Source organism: Anolis carolinensis, unplaced genomic scaffold, assembly GCF_035594765.1.
Source record: "Anolis carolinensis isolate JA03-04 unplaced genomic scaffold, rAnoCar3.1.pri scaffold_12, whole genome shotgun sequence".
Taxonomy (NCBI): Eukaryota; Metazoa; Chordata; class Lepidosauria; order Squamata; family Dactyloidae; genus Anolis; species Anolis carolinensis.
Window position 1 is genome coordinate 13066538 of NW_026943823.1, and position 21293 is coordinate 13087830.

Sequence of the window (21293 nt, forward strand, 5' to 3'; positions counted from 1 at the left end):
TCATGCAAATTCCACACCAATGGAGAGAGTAAGAAATACTGGGATGTCTATGGTGGAGGAAAAACAGAAAATCTAGGATGAAATTGTCCCTGTATGAAAGCCTTCATTTGGGTAGTGGGAAGTATAGTGTTTGTGGAAGACATTGGCAGGGCTCTTGGACATGTTCACGGCACTCTCTATAACCTGCAATATCATTGGCGAGAAAGACGTTGGTGTCTCCTGAGTACTAGCTATTTGTGGAAGTGGGAGCTTGTTTGTGTAAATGGGCACCCCAGCCACATACATACATACTGTATATACTTGAGTATAAGCCTAGCTTTTCAGCCCTTTTCTTTAAGACTGAAAAAGCCCCCCTCGGCTTATACTCGGGTGAGGGTCCTGGTTGGCTTATATTTGGGTCAGCTTATACTTGAGAATATATGGTACATTTATTATTTTTTCTATTATTATTGGTATTATTACATTTATTATTTTTCTCTATTATTGTTGCTACTATTACATTTATTTTACTCTATTTTTTATTATTAATACATTTATTATTTTACTCTGATCTTCTTATTATTACATTTATTATTTTACTCTATTTATTATTACATGTGTTATTTTCCTGTGTGTATGTATTATTACATGTATTATATTTAGCTCTATTATTATTAAAAGGATACATAAGCACATTTACATTGAAGAAGATGAGAATAATGATTTAATCAGAGTTGGACAATCTTATCTTAAATTAGAGCTTTATGTAAATATTAAAAAATATTTAACCTACTGATGCCTCAATTAATGTAATTTTATTGGTACAGTAGAGTCTCACTTATCCAAGCCTCGCTTATCCAAGCCATTTTTGTAGTCAATGTTTTCAATATATTATGATATTTTGGTGCTAAATTCGTAAATACAGTAATTACAACATAACATTATTGCGTATTGAACTACTTTTTCTGTCAAATTTGTTGTATAACATGATGTTTTGGTGCTTAATTTATAAAATCATAACCTAATTTGATGTTTAATAGGCTTTTCCTTAATCCCTCCTTATTATCCAAGATATTTGCTTATCCAAGCTTCTGCTGGCCCGTTTAGCTTGGATAAGTGAGACTCTACTGTATCTGTTTTTATTTCTGAAATTTACCACTCTTGGCTTATACTGGAGTCAATGTTTTCCCAGTTTTTTGGGAAAACATTGACTCCAGTATATTAGGTGCCTCAGCTTATATTCGGGTCAGTTTATACTCGAGTATATACGGTACAGATTTTCACTTTTATTATGGGTATAGATTGGATACGTTAAAAGGGGGCACAATTTGTATGGTGGAAGGAAACTCCATCCATTCCTTAGACGGCTGGGGCATTTGTCTATTTCAATTTCTGCCGTAACCCAGCCTTGGATTAAGTTTCTAAATTAGTCCAGTTATATACGTCAGATGCAGACACGGTGGAACCAGCCCCATGCGAAGGCAGGTTTCTGCCAAATAAAAAAAAATAAGCCCTAAAGGTGTATATTTCAAAAACACGTTTTTGCTTGGCAAATGTGATCTAGAGCAGGACCGTCCCTTGCTTTATTTTTCTCTTCCTTAAAGGCACATTAAGATTGCAATGAGCAAACCGGGTCGAGTCCTTCCTTCCTGGTGGTTGTATTTTTACAAAGGCAAAAGTTCTCCATTGCGAGCTCCAGACCAACCAAAGCATCCCAAGGCAGCTGGAAGTCGGCATTAATTATAGCGCCGCTAAATACAAACCAATGCAGTCACCTCCTGATGCGACCCAGCATCATATGAGACATGGCACTAAATCTGGTCAGTAGAAGAGGTTGTTTGCAAACAGAATCCCTTCCCTTCATCTCCAAGCAGCTAAAAGAAGCAACTAACTTCACACAACCCCCACCCCCAAAAGGCTAATAATAATGTTCACAGACCATGCAATGCAAACTGTTTTTCAGACCTAAACTCATGTAAAGAAATGGATAACCATGTATCATATGAAACATGGCACTGATACATTTCTTTAGATTCAAGAAGCTGAAGGCATTATACCTACCAATCTCCAATTCTCCTTGGCTGTAAATCATACCTGACTTATGTTGAACCTAAGACAAATGTCATTGATCAAGATTTGCATTGTTTCCTCTTGAACCCAGAGGATGGGACTTCACTAAGGTCACTTGGTGAGTTTCCATGGCCAAACAGAGCCAAAGCACTCCAGTATATATCTTCGTTATCATTATTATTGTCCTGTTTTTAATTCTGTTGATGTGTTTTATTTTTTTATGTACTTATCCAACATTCGCTTATCCAACGTTCTGGATTATCCAATGCATTTTTGTAGTCAATGTTTTCAATTCATCGTGATATTTTGGTGCTAAATTCATAAATACAGTAATTACTACGTAGCATTACTGTATATTGAACTACTTTTTTGTCAAATTTGTTGTATAACATGATGTTTTGGTTCTGCCGGCCCGTTTATGTTGGATAAGTGAGACTCTACTGTAGTTATAATGCTTTTAATTGGTTGTTCTGTGTTTTAACTTGTCTTGTTGGGCTTGGCTCCATGTGAGCCGCCCCGAGTCCCTTCGGGGAGATGAAAGTGGGATACAAAAATAAAGTTGTTGTTGTTATTATTATTATTACTACAGTAGAGTCTCACTTATCCAATATAAACGGGCCGGCAGAATGTTGGATAAGCGAATATGTTGGATAATAAGGAGGGATTGAGGAAAAGCCTATTAAACATCAAATTAGGTTATGATTTTACAAATTAAGCATCCAAACATCATGTTATACAACAAATTTGACAGAAAAAGTAGTTCAATACACAGTAATGCTATGTAGTAATTACGAATTTAGCACCAAAATATCACGATGTATTGAAAACATTGACTATAAAATGCGTTGGATAATCCAGAATGTTGGATAAGCGAGTGTTGGATAAGTGAGACTCTACTGTATTTCCCTTTTTTTCATGTCAGGAGCGACTTGAGAAACTGCAAGTCACTTCTGGTGTGAGAGAATTGGCCGTCTGCAAGGACGTTGCCCAGGGGACGCCCGGATGTTTTGATGTTTTACCATCCTTGCGGGAGGATTCTCTCATGTCCCCGCATGGAGCTGGAGCTGATAGAGGGAGCTCATCCACGCTCTCCCCGGGTGGGATTCAAACCTGGAAGCTTTCAGATCAGCAACCCAACCTTCAAGTCACGAGGCTTTAATCCACTATGCCACCGGAGGCTCCAGTTCAGAGGTAGAAACTATGTGAGTTACTGGTCATATATATTTTTATTTCTGAAATTTACCACCCTTGGCTTATACTGGAGTCAATGTTTTCCCAGTTTTTTTGAGATAAAATTAGGTGCCACGGCTTATATTCGGGTAGGCTTATACTCGAGTATATACGGTAGTTTCTGAATTGTTTCAGAAATGCATGGCCTGCATAAGAATCTATTTTACATCCAAAAAATATTTGCATTCTAATAATAGGAGCATAACTAAATCCAAAAGTTAGCCTTTCCTCTCTCTTCTGCTTACAGTCTCCGCAGTTTGGAGGAATTAAGCTTCGAAAAAGCCCTCCTCCCGCAGAGAGAATATTTTTTCCCTACATTATGTTTCTTCCAAAAAAGCACTTTCTGCATCTCTTGATAACCAACTGTGCTTCCTTTTTTAAATTAAAGAACTTTTTTGCCTTTTCCAAAACACTCTGGCTCTTGGATAGTAACCCATCTCGCTGTGAGTCAAGAAAAGAGCCGCTGAGCTGGGCATTTTTGCCCTTTTTTGGTTCTCTCTCGGTGCCATGGCTCCAGCGTGGTCAGCCTGCCATTTAGTCTGCAGATTTCCTTCCCTCTGGCAAGTGGCACCTATTTGGTTCAGTTTAATCTGAAATAAATCTTGCAAAGGCATTCCAGACCTTTCACTCTCCTCATTGTTTACCCCACAGGTAAGTTTATCTCCCCCCAAATCTGCCCCTTTTCTCTTAGCAGATGGAAGTCACATCCAAAGTAAAGCGATCCCCTCTGTTCTCGGTATCCCGACGAATTAAATTAGGTACAAAGTATTTCAATAAACATGGGATTATGTCAAGGAGTTAATGAAACCTCTCTCGGAGTCTGGTCCCCCCCCCCCCTTCTTGCCTTGTTTACTTGACTTAAAAATAGCCAGATTCTGTCTTGACCCTTCTTAAATTTTTGGAAGAGATCATTTTCATGGTTGACATTTTTGGCAGGTGGCTTTCTCCCAACCCCAAAAGTTCCATAAGTGTGGAACTTAAAAAGCAACAAGATTGTGCTTTAATTTAGAATAGAGTTCTGTGATCGTGGGGTATTTTCTAGCTTTCGGGGAAAGATGGAGGAATCTCAGAGTGAAAACCCTGCCTTGAAAGGGGAGTGAGATAATGCATTGGATTTGGTATACAGAGAATGAATACAATTTGACACTCCTTTAACTGCCATGGCTCTATGCTACATAATCCTTGAAATTGTACATTTATATGGTCATTGGACAGTTGGTGCCTTCCCAAACTACAAGTCCCAGGATCTCATAGTATTGAGCCATGCCAGTGAATGGGTATCAAACAGCATCCATTCTCTATACACAAAATCCAATGCTTTAAACTGGGCTCTGCAGGCCAATGGAGACTCCACCACAGACATCAGAAGAGGTGCAAGGCCAAGAACAAGACCCACCCAGAGGAAAAGTGTTCTTACCATATGTATCAAGGGAACCACTGACTGCATAGGCAAACTGATGAAGAAACACGACCTACAAATTATCTACAGACAGTTCGAAAACGTGCAGAAAGGTAATGGCGCTCCACCATACATTGAGTTTCAAGAATCTGGATCAACAATCTAATCTTGATCCATTGGAAAAGCTCTTCCCCTCACAGGCCCAACCAGCACCCAATATGACCCCAGTATCCACAGAACAAGTGGCCACTTCTGACAAAATTAAGACTACTCTAGGCATATTGTAGTTCCTTTAGCATGACTCTAAGGTATTCTTGGCCCAAAGGTCCTTAAGTTTAATAGGGTTCACTATTATGCACAGTTCAGCATATCCTGCAAAGTCTTGCAAATTCACAGATCATACAAAACTCTTTTCCAGCTTCCGTAGCTTAGTCTGGAGATTCCCTGCTTTGAGGTAAGTCATAATGATAAGGCCCCTCGGGGAGATAGGGCAGGTTATAAATAAAGTATATTATTATTTATCACTGTGAAATATTATCTTTTTTTAATTACATGCAGGAAATTATATTAAATTACTCATCCTGCCACACCTTGGGAATGCTACAAATATTGTAAAGTAATGAGGAAAATTTCTACTTATTCAGCTTTTCCTGTCCTGGGTACTTTTGTTCAAGATGGAGCATAGTCCCATCATCCCCATCGCTATGGACAATGGGAGCTGTAACCTACCTGAGCTCAAATTGGGGCAGGTTGGGGAAGGCTGAGAAAAGCATGTGAGTGTCATGGGCCTCCTGTCTTGGCATGTTTTCAGGAGCAGCAACAATATCCTCGCCAATTAAGATGCTTCTGCTCTTCGTTTTCATAAAAGCCTTTTATAAAACTAATTTCCCTCCCCGCCACACCTGAGACACAGTGCTAATCTTAATGGGAACACCGTTTAGATGGGCTTTCTTAAGGAGACTGTTTTCTTTGAGATTCCATTCCTGCTCTAATTCATAAAGAAAAGGAAGACACGGTGGTGCCAAAAAAAGGTATTCGATAATTTTTTTTAAATGCGACTTTCAAAGGGTCTTGTGCAAACCACAACGTAAGCTGTCATTTCAGGCAGGTTTCAAAAGCAAATTGTTGGCAGAGCTCTCTGAAAATTGCTGCGTGCCTTCAAGTGGTTTCCGAGTTATGGTAACTCTTGGGTTTTTCCCTGCCAGGATTTGTTCAGAAGCAGTTTGCCATTGCTTTCCTTTGAAGCTGAGAGAGCAACTTGCCCAAGGTCACCCAATGGGTTTCAAGGGGCTCCCAACATCAACCGATGGGTTTCAAGGGGTTCCCAAGGTCACCCAATGGGTTTCAAGGGGTTCCCAACATCAAACAATGAGTTTCAACAGGTTCCCAAGATCACCCAAAGGGTTTCAAGGGTTCCCAAGGTCACCCAATGGGTTTCAACAGGTTCCCAAGGTCACCCAATGGGTTTCAACAGGTTCCCAAGATCACCCAAAGAGTTTCAAAGGGTTCCCAAGGTCATCCCTTGGGTTTCAAACCCTCCAGAGTCATAGTCCAAACAGTTTGAAAATAAAGACCTATATTCAGTTTCTAGCCCCAGTTTGAGTTCAACAGTCGAATAAGTAGCAAACAGTTTCTACTTATTCATGCTGGGCATATTCCAAGACCTCCCATGGATTGCTGTGAGTTTTCCAGGCTGTATTGCCATGTTCCAGAAGCATTTTCTCCTGACATTTTGCCCACATCTATGGCAGGCATCTTCAGGGGTTGTGAGGTCTGTTGGAAACTAGGCAAGTAGGGTTTATATATCTGTGGAATAATGCTCAGGGTGGGAGAAAGAACTCTTGTCTGTTGGAGACTAGTGTGAATGTTGTAATTGACTGCCTTGATTAGCACTGAGTGGCCTTGTAGCTTTAAAGCCTGGCTGCTTTCTGCCTGGGGGAATTCTTTGTTGGGAGATGGTCCCGATTGTTTCCTGATTGGAATTTCCCTATTTTCTGAGTGTCTTCTTTCCATGGTATCTGGAAACAAAAATCACATTGAAACTAATAGTAATTTTAAGTTGATAGCAAGGAACTGTGATGGTGGAAAGCAAACCCACTGATAAGAGGGATTTTGCAATATTTTTTGGCTGCCATTAACCAATAAGTAACTGAAACCATGTAAAGGAGACCCACAGATAAGAGGGGATGACTGCACCAGTGATAAATCCCATTGAAGTTGCAGGTCTTGTCTAAGGGAGGCTGTTAACTGGAGTTAAGACAGTGCATGGAGCTGTGGTGGAGCAATGGGTTAAACCCTTGTGCCAGCTGAACTGCTGACTTGAAGGTTGGGTTGCTGACCTGAAGGTTGATGGTTCGAATCCCATCTGTCAGCTCTAGCTTGCGGGTACATGAGAGAAGCCTCCCAGCAAGAAGGTAACACATCCAGGCATCCCCTGGGCAACATCTCTGTAGACAGCCAATTCTCTCACACCAGAAGCGACTTGCAGCATATTCTCAAGTCGCTTCTGACACCAATATCTACCTAGTACTTATCCATCTATCTATCTATCTATCTATCTATCTATCCAAATCCATTACTTGATGGATCTGTACCAAACGTGGCACACAGACCCTTCATTAGCCAACTTAAAATAACTACAGAAGTAAATGAAAGTTACAGTTACATATCAAATTCAGCCAGCACTTGCATTACTGGGGAAAAGGATCGATTACAAAGAAGTTAGTTCCAATCTCTGAGATACGCCGCAAATTGAATGCTTGTTATTAGACAAAATGTGCTATCATGGATGCCCTGAATTAATGAAGAGTGAAGATGTCGAAATGAATGGCCCTTACATAATCGCCACATTTCAAGCAAAGCTGAACCCCGCTGCCCGATTAAACTTTCGCATTCCTCACCTAGTTTTATCGAGTCAGCTGTTTGCAAACCCAAATGCAACCCAATTGCACTGGAGAAGCCGGCGCTCAAAAGGCAAGATGGTTTCTGAGATTTCAAAGGTGTTTCATAGAGAAAGCTGTGCAAATCTGCCTGGAAACCCAGGGAGAGAATGGCACCACCAACTTGAAAGGGAGAGAGCAGACAGCCGTGTTAGAAAACATGGGCCACTTTTGCACAACTTGGCGGAGGGCAAGATAACCATACAAACCCTTTCTCTTTTGTAGCACCACATTTGCATTTGGAACTCGGCGGGAAAGGAGCAATTAATTCCCCAAACTGAATAGATGCCATCCGAAGTGGTATTTAGATGGCAGAGAGGGGAGCACAATGGCAACAAGAAAGATTTACACCTGCTTTACTAACAAACATAGTATTATTATGTGTTGTCCAAGGCTTTCATGGCAGGAATCACTGGGTTGCTGTGAGTTTTCCGGGCAATATGGACATGTTCCAGAAGCATTCTGTCCTGATGTTTGGCCCCCATATATGGCAGGCATCCTCAGAGGTTGTGAGGTCTGTTGGAAACAAGGCAAGTGGAGTTTATATATCTATGGAATAATGTCCAGGGTGGCAGAAAGAACTCTTGTCTGCTTGAGGCTAGTGTGAATGTTGCAATTGGCCACATTGATTAGCATTGAATAGCCTTGCAGCTTCAAAGCCTGGGTCATCATCATCATCATCATCATCATCATCATTATTGTATCCTGCTTTTCTCCTAGAATAGGATTTAGAACAAAAGTACAGGCAGGACCCTTAAAATTATGCTCTGACTTTCATGCTGTTGTTCATGTTTGAAATCTACATCGAAAATGCAATTGGGAAGAAGCTACTTTGGTGATTTTTTTTTTAAAAAACCCTGATTTGTTTATTCTTTTCTTAATTTGTTGCATGTATTTATTCTCAAAGCTTGGCATGTTGCATTCAAAAGGTAATTTGTTTCCCTTGTTTGTTATAAATACTAGAAATGTAACTTCTTGTTCCAATGTTAGAAAGCAACCTTCCAAAAATAGCCAGCAAAAGTGGCACTGCTGCTACTTTTTGCAGATACAGTAGAGTCTTACCCAAGCCTCGCTTATCCAAGTTTCTGGATTATCCAAGCCATTTTTGTAGTCAATGTTTTCAATATATCATGATATTTTGGTGCTAAATTCGTAAATACAGTAATTACAACATAACATTACTGTGTATTGAACTGCTTTTTCTGTCAAATTTGTTGTAAAACATGATGTTTTGGTGCTTAATTTGTAAAATCATAACCTAATTTGCCGTTTAATAGGCTTTTCCTTAATCTCTCCTTATTATCCAAGATATTCGCTTATCCAAGCTTCTGCCAGCCCCTTTAGCTTGGATACTGTACTTTGTTTTGGAGGGGAAAATCACTTCCAGGATACAGTTATAATATATTAAAAAAACAAACAAACAAAGTTAAAAGCTTGGCATTATACTAGATTTCCTTTGACTAGAAGCTGGCCACTTGGAGTGCCTCTGGTGTTGCTGAGAGAAGGTCCTCCCTTGTATCGTAGGTTGTATCATAGTAAGTGATCTGCTCTTCTCCACACTCGCATAATGTGGACTCCACTTTGTGGCCCCATTTCTTAAGATTCGCTCTGCATCTCGTGGTGCCAGAGTGCAGTCTGTTCAGTGCCCTACAAGTCACTCAGGCTTCTGCCCAGGAGGGAGTTTCTCATCTGGTATCAGCCACTGATTGAGGTTCCGGGTTTTAGCCTGCCACTTTTGGACTCTTGCTTGCTAAGGTGTTCCTGCGAATATCTATGTAGATCTTAGAAAGCTATTTCTTGACTTAAGGTGTTGGCTTGCTGGCTGATATCTGAACAGAGGAGAAGTCAATGCCTTGGTCCTTGCATTACAAGCTGCTACTTTCTGATGGATGTCAGGTGGTGCAATACCAGCTAAACTGTATAATTCCTCCAGAGGTGGAGGGCATAGACATAATGCGGTATGTCTCATTAAGAGCCACATCCACTGTTTTAACATGGTGCGATGTATTCCACACTGGCCATGCGTATTCAGCAGCAGAGTAGCAAAGCACAAGGACAGATGTCTTCACTGTGTCTGGCTGTGATCCCCAGGTTGTGCCAGTCAGCTTTCGTTTCATCGATGCTGCCGATTGTGCCATCACTGCTCAAACAGGGAGCTTTGAAAAGGTTGAACTGAAGCTTTATGCGCTCTTACTGCCTATTATAGAGAAAACCAGCTGATTCCTAATCCATCTAAAATGCAGACATGTGCTTTTCATCTTAAAAACAGGCAAGCATCTTGAGATCTGAGAATTACCTGGGAAGTAATCCCGCTAGAGCATTGCAGCACACCCACATATCTGGGAGTTACTCTGGACCGTACTCTGATTTATAAGAAACACTGCTTGGATATCAAGCAAAAAGTAGGTACCAGAAATAATATCATATAATCTTTTCAAAAGCAATGGGTCGCAGTCTTTAGTGTTAGAGGTAAAACTATAGTTACCAAAGCAGAACACTGCAAGTCATTTCTCACTTCTGTTTCCCCCTCCCTTTGTCCCATTAAATCCTCTATTTTATGTACCTTATGCCATTCCTGCATTCAAACGATATTGAAATGAACCTGGGCATGAAAAGGGGGGAAATGTGGGGCAAAGCGTTTTCTTTCATCTCTATATCAGTTCCTGAAACCCAAATAACTTGAAGTTGTAAGTGATATGGCCCATTAAAACCAGTGATATTACCATGTGCTAGTTAACTGCAAGGTCTGTTTGGCAGGGCTTAAAATAGTGCTTCGGCCTTGAGCTAATTTGGAAAAGTGCAAATAATCACAAGAGAAAGACAGCAGAGCATCAAAACCCATCCAAGTGTTGAGCAACAAAATGCTCACATGGGATACTAAAGTGTCAGAACCCTGCTACTAGAGCCTGGATGTGGCTCTGAGTTTCAGGGTCACTGACATTGATAAGACACCTGCGTCCCAGGACTCGGAGGAGAAACGGCTGATGGACTTGGCGGGGAATTTGCGCGGGGTTTTACTGAGCGGGAAGAGACTGTTCAAATGAGGGGGAGGGTATATAAAGGAGGGTTGGCCGGAGCCTCCCATTCTTGGCTTTTCTGATGTTCATGTTTCCTACAGTAAAAGTTTCTGGTGATATCACAGAGAGTCTTGTGTGTTCATTCAGGAGCGGCTGTGGTGAGCTGACACTAAGCCAAGAATACGGACACCATCCCGCTGTAGCGGTGAGGTGTAACATGCAAGTGGAGGATGAAGAGCTCTTGGGCGCCGGAGGAGGAAGGTCGGAAAGGGCCACTCCCGAGACGGACGCTGAGTTCCACCAGCTGGCGGCCCTGGCGTCATCCACCGCTTATGCCCAGCCAAATGGGGTAACCCAGAGGCGCGGAGTGGTGCGGGGAGATAGCACCGGAGGAGAGGAAGGTTCACCTTCCCCAGGCCCGCAAAAGATGGTGTTTCTGGAGGAGAGGATGTCGGCGATGGAGACCACCCTGGCAGTGATGTCGAGGGCGATGGAGCGCCTGGCGGTTTTGGCGGAGCCGGAGCGAGGATGGGAACTCCGGGCTAGCTCAATGTGGGACGTGAGCATGGGAAGCAGCCAGGGCTTTGCAGACCTCCCAGCACCGAAGGGAAGGGAAATGCGAAAGGAGCCCGGTGCCCGGCCCAAGATCCAAACGAGCCTGACGCGGGTGGAGGAGAGTGACGACGAAGGGGAAAAGCCTCCGAGAATCCCGGCTACGCTCCCAACTGAGACCCTGGTGCCCCTGGCGAATGCCGGGCGTGGCACAGGACAAAGGGAAGCAGCAGCGGGGCCCACTGGCCCGCAAGGGGGCTTGCGACGGGCGGAGGATTGGGGATTGCCACCACAGGGACCCCTACCGAGACGAGAGGAACTAAGGATCGAGTTTGGGGGAGAGTCCTCTGAACTGGATTTTTTCCTGACCACGGTGAGGGGCTATATGGAGGACAATGCCCACACTTTCAGAACGGAATCCAGCCGGGTACGGGCCATTGGTGCAGTGTTGAAGAGGGGAGCGGCCAGCTGGTACGTTCAACTACACGCGCGGCGCGACCCATGTCTGGGGTCACTCCGACGCTTTATGGGGGCCCTGGAGACCCGTTTCCGAGATCCACTGGAGCAGATCCGGGCGAGGGAGGAGTTGAAGACCGTCTCCCAGGGGCAGAGGTCGGTATCTGAGTATGCGGAGGAGTTCCAATGCCTCGCTGAAAAGGTGCCGGAATGGTCTGCAGTGACAAAGATAGAACTCTTCAAAGAGGGGCTCAGGCGGGAGATCCTCTCCTGGGCGGTGCATCGTGATGAGCCTGACACACTGCGCGGATGGATTCAGCTGGCGGGGCGCGTCGAGACATCGCTGGCCCAGGCGAGGAGGCACCGAGGAGGGCTACAGCAGCGGCCGCAGATGAAAGAGGGGAGCCGGAAGGAGGGATCAACCCCAGCCGGGAGGAGAACGGAGCCGCCAGGGAACGTGAGCACCAGCAGGAGGGGCTGCTTCGTGTGCGGCCGTTTGGGCCACAGGGCTGCCGAGTGCTGGCAGAGAAAAGGGGAAGGCGGAGGCCCGCCCAAACCAAGAGCCGTGGCAGGGAAACGCGCCGAGGAAGAACCACCGATGAGGCACCACTCGGGGGGGTTGGTAAGTCAGGACAAAGCCATGATAGTGGTCCCCATTCAGCTGGAAAGTGGCAGTAAACAAGCAACCTGCAAAGCATTTGTGGATTGTGGATGTTCCAGGAACATCATCTCCCCTGAATTAGCCGAGGGATTGGGATGCGAAAGAACGAACCTAGAATCCCCAATAGCTTTTTCGCAGTTGGACGGATCCACAGCATCAGGATCATTAGCTAAGTACAGTGCCGAAGATGTAAAGTGTAAGATAGGGAGTTGGGAAGGAAAGGTGTCATTTGTGATATCACAAATAGCCAGCTATAATGTTATACTAGGCATGCCATGGCTGGGGCAGGCCAACCCGCAAATCAACTGGGAGGATAAGAGCATGATCTTCAGGATGAAGTTGGAAGAAGGGAGCCAGGAAGTGGAGAGAGAGCCGGGGAAAAGGGGGGAGGAAGACTCTATCAGGATAGCAGAACTGGCAGATAAATTACCCCCAGAGTATCGGGATTTTGTGGACGTATTTGATGAGAAGGAAGCAGACAGTTTCCCACCGAAGCGGAGAGTAGAAGTGAAGATAGAGCTAGTCCCAGGAGCAGAGCTTCCTAAGGCAAAAATATACCCAATGTCGGCTAGGGAAAAGGAGGAACTGAGAAAATACATTGATAAAAACCTAGCGAGGGGTTTCATAGAGCCTTCAAATTCCCCTCTAGGGGCGCCTGTGTTGTTCAGGCGCAAAAAGGACCAAACGCTGAGGCTCTGCATTGACTACAGGGGCCTGAATGCAATCAGTTCTGGAAATAAATACCCCCTACCTTTAGTGAAGGACTTGATCGCCCAGTTATCGGAGGGACAGATATTCACTAAATTGGACTTAATTGAAGCATACCATAAATTGCAGATTAAACCAGAGGACAGGTGGAAGACGGCCTTCTCCTGTGCATTCGGATTATTCAATTATCGTGTGCTCCCTTTCGGTTTGTGCGGCGGAGGCGCCGCGTTCATGCAATTAATCAACGAAGTGTTGCATCCATTGTTGTACAAGGGAGTCTTTGTTTTTTTAGATGACATATTGTTAGTATCTCGGACTAAGGAGCAACACGTAGAACTAGTCAGGGAAGTCCTGCAAAAGTTGAGAGAAGCAAAACTGTATGCGAAGCTTGCCAAGTGCGAGTTCAATAAAGACCAGATAGACTTTCTGGGGTATAGGATTTCCTCCCAGGGAGTGGCGATGGACCCTGCGAAGGTAGAAGACGTGAGGGGGTGGGAAGCCCCCAAAACACGGAAGCAGCTGCAATCCTTCCTAGGGTTCGCAAACTTCTATAGAACATTTATCAAGGACTTTGCGCGCCTCACTTTGCCATTAACGGATTTGTTAAAGACTAAAGGTAGGGGAGAAACAGCCAAAGTGAAGGCCCCAGGGGCCAAACTGACCTGGACAATAGAATGCCAGGAAGCTTTCGAAGCCCTTAAAAAGCGTTTTACGGAGGAGCCTGTCCTACAGCACCCTGATATGTCTAAAGCCTTTGTATTACATTGCGATGCATCAGACCGGGCATATGGGGCAGTTCTGCTACAGAAAGACGAGGGGGGGAACCTGAAGCCATGTGGCTATCTGTCAAAAAAGTTTAGTGATACAGAAAAAAACTGGCCGATTTGGGAGAGAGAAGCCTTAGCGATTCTAAAAGCACTAGAGTGCTGGAGACACTTCCTGGAAGGAAGTGGAACACCGTTTGAGGTGTGGACTGACCATAGAAATTTACAGTATCTAAGATCCCCTCGTAAACTATCAGCGAAGCAAATTAGATGGGCCCAATATTTCAGCCGTTTTGATTTCAGACTCAGATTCTTCCAGGGGAAACATAATATACTCGCTGACGCTCTCTCTCGGATGCCTCAGCACGGGGGAGGAATTCAGGAATCTGAAGGGAGTATTTTTCTTGATAAGCAATGGGGCCTGGCAGTACTAACTCGAGCACAAGCGGCCAAGGAAAACAAACGCACTGCCATTTCCACGGGGGGAGGAGAAATATGGGAGGAAGAGTTGAAGCGAGCGTATGGAATGGACAAATGGTTACAAACAAACAAAGAAAAGGGAGAATTGTGTGGGGATTTGGTGTTTGTAAATAAGAAATTGTATATTCCTGAATGTTTAAGACGAGAAATGTTAAGGAAGTACCATGATAACAAGGGTGCGGGTCATCTAGGCCCCACCAGGACTATTAAACTGTTGGCCAAACAATGCTGGTGGCCCGGAATGAGGAAAGACGCCAGGGGGTACGTCACGCAGTGTGAATTATGCGCAGAGGGAAAAACACCACCGGGGAAGCCCCAGGGGCTATTGCAGAAGGTGGTAGAGCCCATGAGGCCATGGGAATGCGTAGCCATGGATTTTGTAGGCGAACTACCCCCCAGCAGAGGCCACAGATACATTTGGACAATATTGGACTTATTCTCAAAACAGGCACACTTTGTGGCTCTGCCAAAACTTCCTTCAGCTGAAAAACTTGCTGATTTGTATGTGAAGCACGTATATCGCCTACATGGGTGTCCCGACAAGATAATTAGTGACCGGGGAGTCCAATTTACTGCAAAATTTTGGGGAAAATTCTTACAGCTGTTAGGAGCAGAAAGGAACCTGAGCTCGGCCTTTCATCCCGCGACCAACGGGGGGGTCGAACGTACTCAACAGACACTGTGCCAATTCTTAAGGATGTACACCAATTATAGACAGGATGATTGGGCGGACCTTCTTCCGTTTGCTGAGATGGCTTTTAACGGGGCCGTACATTCGGCCACAGGTCGTGCCCCATTCGAAATAGTATACGGACAGGAGGTGGCACCTTTCCCCAGGCTACCCGAGTGGAAGGAAGGGGAGGGCCAGACCGACGAGGAATGGCCGGCCAAAATCAAGCAAGGGTGGCGAACCGTGGTAGAGGCATTGCGGGAAACACAAAAGAAGTACAAGCTCTTTGCGGATCGTAGGCGCCGAGAGGGGGACAAATTGGGCGAAGGAGATCTGGTTTGGCTGAGCACAAAAAACCTGAAATTGGGGTTCCCATCCAAGAAATTGGCTCCACGCTATATAGGGCCATTCAGGGTAGCAAAAAGAATAAACGAAGTGACCTATGAGCTGAGGCTACCAAAGGACCTAGGAAAGGTACACCCGGTATTCCATTGCAGCCTGTTAAAAAAGTATAAAGGAACTCTGGACAGCGGAGAACAATAGTTGTGTTTAACCTTTTCCTTCCAGGACGAAGGGGAGGAGGACGCCATGTCAGAACCCTGCTACTAGAGCCTGGATGTGGCTCTGAGTTTCAGGGTCACTGACATTGATAAGACACCTGCGTCCCAGGACTCGGAGGAGAAACGGCTGATGGACTTGGCGGGGAATTTGCGCGGGGTTTTACTGAGCGGGAAGAGACTGTTCAAATGAGGGGGAGGGTATATAAAGGAGGGTTGGCCGGAGCCTCCCATTCTTGGCTTTTCTGATGTTCATGTTTCCTACAGTAAAAGTTTCTGGTGATATCACAGAGAGTCTTGTGTGTTCATTCAGGAGCGGCTGTGGTGAGCTGACACTAAAGCAAAAAAAAAAAAACCTTTGTCCATTCTCCTGACAAAGGATTCTCCCAGACAGGAAGCTGCCAGGCTTTGAAGCTGCCAGGCTATTCAATGCTAATCGAGCTGGCCAATTGCAACATTCACACTTGCCTCCAATGGACAAAAGTTATTTTTCCCACCCTGGACATTATTCCACAGATATATAAACCCCACTTGCCTCATTTCCAAAAGACCTCACAACCTCTGAGGATGCCTGTCATAGATGTGTGCAAAATGTAAGGAGAGAATGCTTCTGGATCCTGGCCATACAGCCTGGAAAACTCACAGCAACCCAGTGATTTTGGTCGTGAAAGCCTTCGGCAACACAACTTTAGCCTTCATTGTGTCCATCTACAGTTGGACATCACTTTGACTATGATGGCATAATACTGTGGTATGGTGAGAGTTGTAATCTGGTGAGACACCCAAACTCTTTGATGGGGAATCTTCAAGACCTTGGGAAACTACAACTTCCAGGACTCCATAGCATTGAGCCTAGGTTTTCAAATCCCTGCTCATCCATACAACCTGGAAAACTCATAGCAACCCAGTGACCTAGCTGTTCCACACAAGAGATTTTAAAGGGATGCAAAGGTTTCGTGTAAAACATTTTGTCCCTAGCCGTTCTCTCAGTCAATTTAGTTTATTTTCATTTAGTTTTTAAATAATTGCCCTTATGGGAACTGGCAACGAATGGTTGGACATTTGCCCTGCTGGGTTTCAAACCTCAGGGCTATTTGGAGCACAGAAAAGTAGGAAGTCAAGTTTTCCAATTGACCATTGGTTCAGGGAGTCTGTAAAATTAATGCAATTTGATACCACTTCAACTGCCATATCTCAATGCTATGGAATCCTGGGAGTTGTATTTGGGTGAGAAACCTGTACCCTTTGGAGGAGATGTCTAAAAGCCTTGCAAAACTACAATTGATGTGAAAACACGACTTAAACTTATGTTCTCTGCCTCGAAATCTAACGTGAGAACTATTTGGTTAGTTTTGTTTTGTTTCCCATTTGGTGGAATTGGGGGGGGGGGGGGAACCCTGCCAAGAGCAGGGCTTATAGTTTCCATTCTGGATTATGTGCCAGGACCTTATTTTCCCCCTTTCCAAAACTTGTAACTTTTTTCCACTCGGATCCTTCCATTTCCAAATATAGATGTGATCAGATCTGAGCAGCCTTCGCACATGCTCAACGGTCTTCATCCATGATCCGGATTTGGTGAAGTGTATATAGCACAGCGAATGGATTAACAAAAGGAACAAAGGTCTTTATTAAGGGAGAGAAAAAATGGCGCTCATTTGAATCCCAACATTCAGCTTCCTGTCATATTTAGAGCATGTGCAAAGCCTTCCGTGATTCAGTCATACCCATCCAAAAGGGGAGCCCTGCTATTGAGCAGTTGGGTTTTTAGAGTCCTTGCTGGCTTCACAGCCAAGCATTAATAGCTGCCCAATCGCACGAAAGGGTGACTTGAATGCATCCACACTGTAGAATCAATACAGCTTTAACACCATTTTAACTGCCATGGAGCCCCCAGTGGCGTAGCGTGTTAAAGCGCTGAGCTGCTGAGCTTGCTGACCAAAAGGTCGCAGGTTCGAATCCAGGGGGCGGAATGAGTACCCACTGTTAGCCCCATGTTCTGCCAACCTAGCAGTTCAAAAACATGCAAATGTGAGTAGATCAATAGGTACTGCTCCGGAGGGAAGGTAACAGCGCTCCATTCAATCATGCTGGCCACATGACCTTGGAGGCATCTACAGACAACATCGGCTCTTCAGCTTAGAAATGGAGATGAGCACCAAACCCCAGAGTCGGACATGACTGGACTTAATGTAATGGGATAACCTTTACCTTTACCTAACTGCCATAGCTTAATGCTGTGGGATTCTGGGATTTGTAGTTTAGCAACACACCGGTACTCTTTGACAGAGAAGACCATCTCAAACTCCAGCTCTCACAGCATTGAGCCATCGCAGTTAAAGTGGCCTCAAACTGTATCTGGAATTCAACCCATGATTTTATCATTTTATCTTTGTATGTGATTTTTGTATGTGATTTTTGTATGTGATTGGGGGACACCTGGCTAGACAGCAGTACATGTGAAAAAGATCTTGGAGTCCTTGTGGACAACAAGTTAAACATGAGCCAGCAATGTGATGCGGCTGCTAAGAAAGCCAATGGGATTTTGGCCTGCATCAATAGGGGAATAGCGTCTAGATCCAGGGAAGTCATGCTCCTCTCTATTCTGCCTTGGTCAGACCACACCTGGAATACTGTGTCCAATTTTGGGCACCGCAGATGAAGGGAGATGTTGACAAGCTGGAGAGCGTCCAGAGGAGGGCGACTAAAATGATTAAGGGTCTAGAGAACAAGCCCTATGAGGAGAGGCTTAAAGAACTGGGCATGTTTAGCCTGCAGAAGAGAAGGCTGAGAGGAGACATGAGAGCCATGTACAAATACATGAGGGGAAGTCATAGGGAGGAGGGAGCAAGCTTGTTTTCTGCTGCCCTGCAGACTAGGACGCGGAACAATGGCTTCAAACTACAGGAAAGGAGATTCCACCTGAACATCAGGAAGAACTTCCTCACTGTGAGAGCTGTTCGACAGTGGAACTCTCTCCCCTGGACTGTGGCGGAGGCTCCTTCTTTGGAGGCTTTTAAACAGAGGCTGGATGGCCATCTGTCGGGGGTGCTTTGAATGCGATTTCCTGCTTCTTGGCAGGGGGTTGGACTAGATGGCCCATGAGGTCTCTTCCAACTCTACTATTCTATGATTCTATGATTCTATGACTGTTTTTATCGTTGCTTGATGTTTTATTGTTTTATTTATTTATTTATTTACAGCATATATATTCCGCCCTTCTCACCCCGAAGGGGACTCGGGGCAGATCACATTACACATATAAGGCAAACATTCAATGCCTTTTAACATAGAACAAAGACAAGACAAACATAGGTTCCGAGCAGGCCTCGAACTCATGACCTCCTGGTCAGAGTGATTCATTGCAGCTGGTTTCAGCTGGCTTGCTCTCCAGCCTGCGCCACAGCAGGCTGGAGAGCAAGCCAGCTGGATTGATCTGTTTTATTGTTTTGCTTTTATATTCTTGTGTCCGGGCTTGGCCCCATGTAAGCTGCCCCGAGTACCCTCGGGAGATGGGGCGGGGTATAAGAATAAAGTTATTATTATTATTATTATTATTATTATTATTATTATTATTATTATTATTATCTGGTGAAAAACTTAGGAGTTATAGTTTTTGTGGCATCAGCACTCTTTGGGCAGAGAAAGATAAAGACTTTGCAAAACTATAATTCCTAACTAGCTCAAAATGACTAGGGCCTCTTTCTTTGCTGCTCCAAAATAAATGCATCTGTTGAGGATACACAAACCACATATAACTGTGAACCCAACTGCATGGACAAGTTGTTCCAGCTGCATCATACTATACACCAGGCATGGGTAAACTTCTGCCCTCTCAACATTTAGGAATTGTGGGAGTTGAAGTCCAAAACACCCGGAAGGCTGAAGTTTGCCCACGTCTGCTATACACTGATGAACCTAGAGAAGACATTACTAAGTCCTCCGGCATAATACTATCATAAACACCCAGAGATAACATACCATAGACCTTCCTGGAGGACCTAATGCAGTTAGACCTCCACATCCTCTGAGATTAGAGGCATATGAGGGGGAGAGGAAACCAATCCGGGCATACTGAAGAGGCCTGGTCAGATGTTATGCTCATAAAGCAGCAAGATAATAGTGCAGCGGTGGGAAACATCCACCGTTCTGTGCTCTCCTTGTCTGTTCCTCCGCCAGCAGAGTCTCACACAGCTGCGGGGTGAGCTCATCCTTGCTCCGGCTAAGTTTATCTCAACCCAGAACAGAGAGGAATCTCTGGCAAGTTGGGCGCTCTGGAAATCCCACCAGCCTGACCTCCTTGTTCTAAACAAAGTGAGCCCGAGTCTCCTGCAGCTCCAGTCTGGACACCTGTCCTCCTCTGAGGAGAAGTCAGCCTTCATCTGGGTTTCAGGATGCTCTGTCATGTATCCATTCCAACTTTTTACAATCCAGCTGCAACCCAGGTGAATAAACAACCAGCACGGGATGAGGCTGATGTTCCATGGAAAACTAGCATGGGCCTTTTCCAATGGAGCACAATAGCTTGTACCTCCCTTGTTTGTGGTGTAGTGGATTCCTTTGCAAAGTCTGGCATGCAACTGGCATGCAACTGTCACAGGATCATTTCATAGCCATTGGAGATATTTTCAATTGCCTCCTCAAATGGGGACATTTCCACTACATTTTATAGAATCATAGAGTTGGAAGAGACCTCTTAAGCCATCCAGTTCAACCCCCACCAAGAAGCAGGAAAATCTCATTCAAAGCACTCCCAACATATGGCCATCCAGCCTTTCTTTAAAAGTCTCCAAAGAAGGAGTCTTCACCACACTCCGGGGCAGAGAGTTCCACTGCTGAACGGCTCTCACAGTGAGGAAGTTTTTCCTAATGTTCAGGTGGAATCTCCTTTCCTGTGGTTTTTTATTTTATTTTATTAATTTTTATTCATGGTTTCTTTCATGTACATGTTTAAAAAGGGAAGGTAAGTGAGGAAAGGTTGGGGGTGGAAGTTGAATAAAGGGGTAAGAAGAAAAAGAGAAAAGCAGGGATATAGGTAAGTAATCTAGGATAAGGGGATATAGCAGGGTAAAAAGTCCTGTTTGGTCTTCCGTTTTCTATTCTTTGTTTTCATTTCTTATCTGTTTTTCCTTAATATTCTGGTCTATTTCATAATTTCCATTCTCAGATTCTCCTTTTGTTTAATTTTCCTTTGACTTTTTCTTATATTCTTCATATTTTTCCCAGTCTGTCCTTTTTATTGCATTTCCTCTGCTTGATTTCATTAAGTATGTTAACTTGTCCATGTCATATATTTCGTCCAATTTCTCTAACCATTGTTTGCTTGTTGGGATTTCTTTTTGTTTCCAATATCTCGCAAAGGTTATTCTTGCGGCTGTCACTGAATATGTAAAAATAATATCCTCATTCTGATTAAAGTTTATTGTCTTCTCCGTTAGTCCAAGTAAGTAAAATTCTGGCTTCACTGGGAATGATTTTTGTAATATTTTCTGTGATTCTTCATGTATTTTCCAAAATTCTTTTATTTCTGGGCAAGTCCACCAGATATAGAAGTAAGTCCCTTCTTGTTTTTTTACATTTCCAACATTTATTTTGGGTATTCCTGATGTTCCATGGAAAACCAGCATGGGCCTTTTCCTTTCCTGTGGTTTGAAGCCATTGTTCCACATCCTAGTCTCCAGGGCAGCAGAAAACAAGCTTGCTCCCTCCTCACGTTGACTTCCTCTTTCATATTTATACATGGTCATATGTCTTATCTCACACTCCATTGGGCCATTAAAGCCCAAAAAAGGCCTTTCCCCTAAAACAGGGTAT

At 44.2% G+C, this 21293-nt stretch overlaps 2 protein-coding genes across 6 annotated transcripts in view; one reads left to right on the forward strand and one right to left on the reverse strand.

Moving 5' to 3' along the window:
* col4a6 (collagen type IV alpha 6 chain) overlaps nt 1–21293 on the reverse strand; it is a 175418-nt gene that overhangs the window by 125479 nt on the left and 28646 nt on the right. The window lies entirely within an intron of this gene.
* Nucleotides 10492–15772, forward strand: LOC134294066 (uncharacterized). Its single transcript, XM_062963885.1, has 2 exons — nt 10492–12264; nt 15493–15772. The coding sequence occupies exons 1-2, from the start codon at nt 10717–10719 to the stop codon at nt 15532–15534; spliced, it is 1590 nt and encodes a 529-aa protein (XP_062819955.1). The 5' UTR covers nt 10492–10716; the 3' UTR covers nt 15535–15772.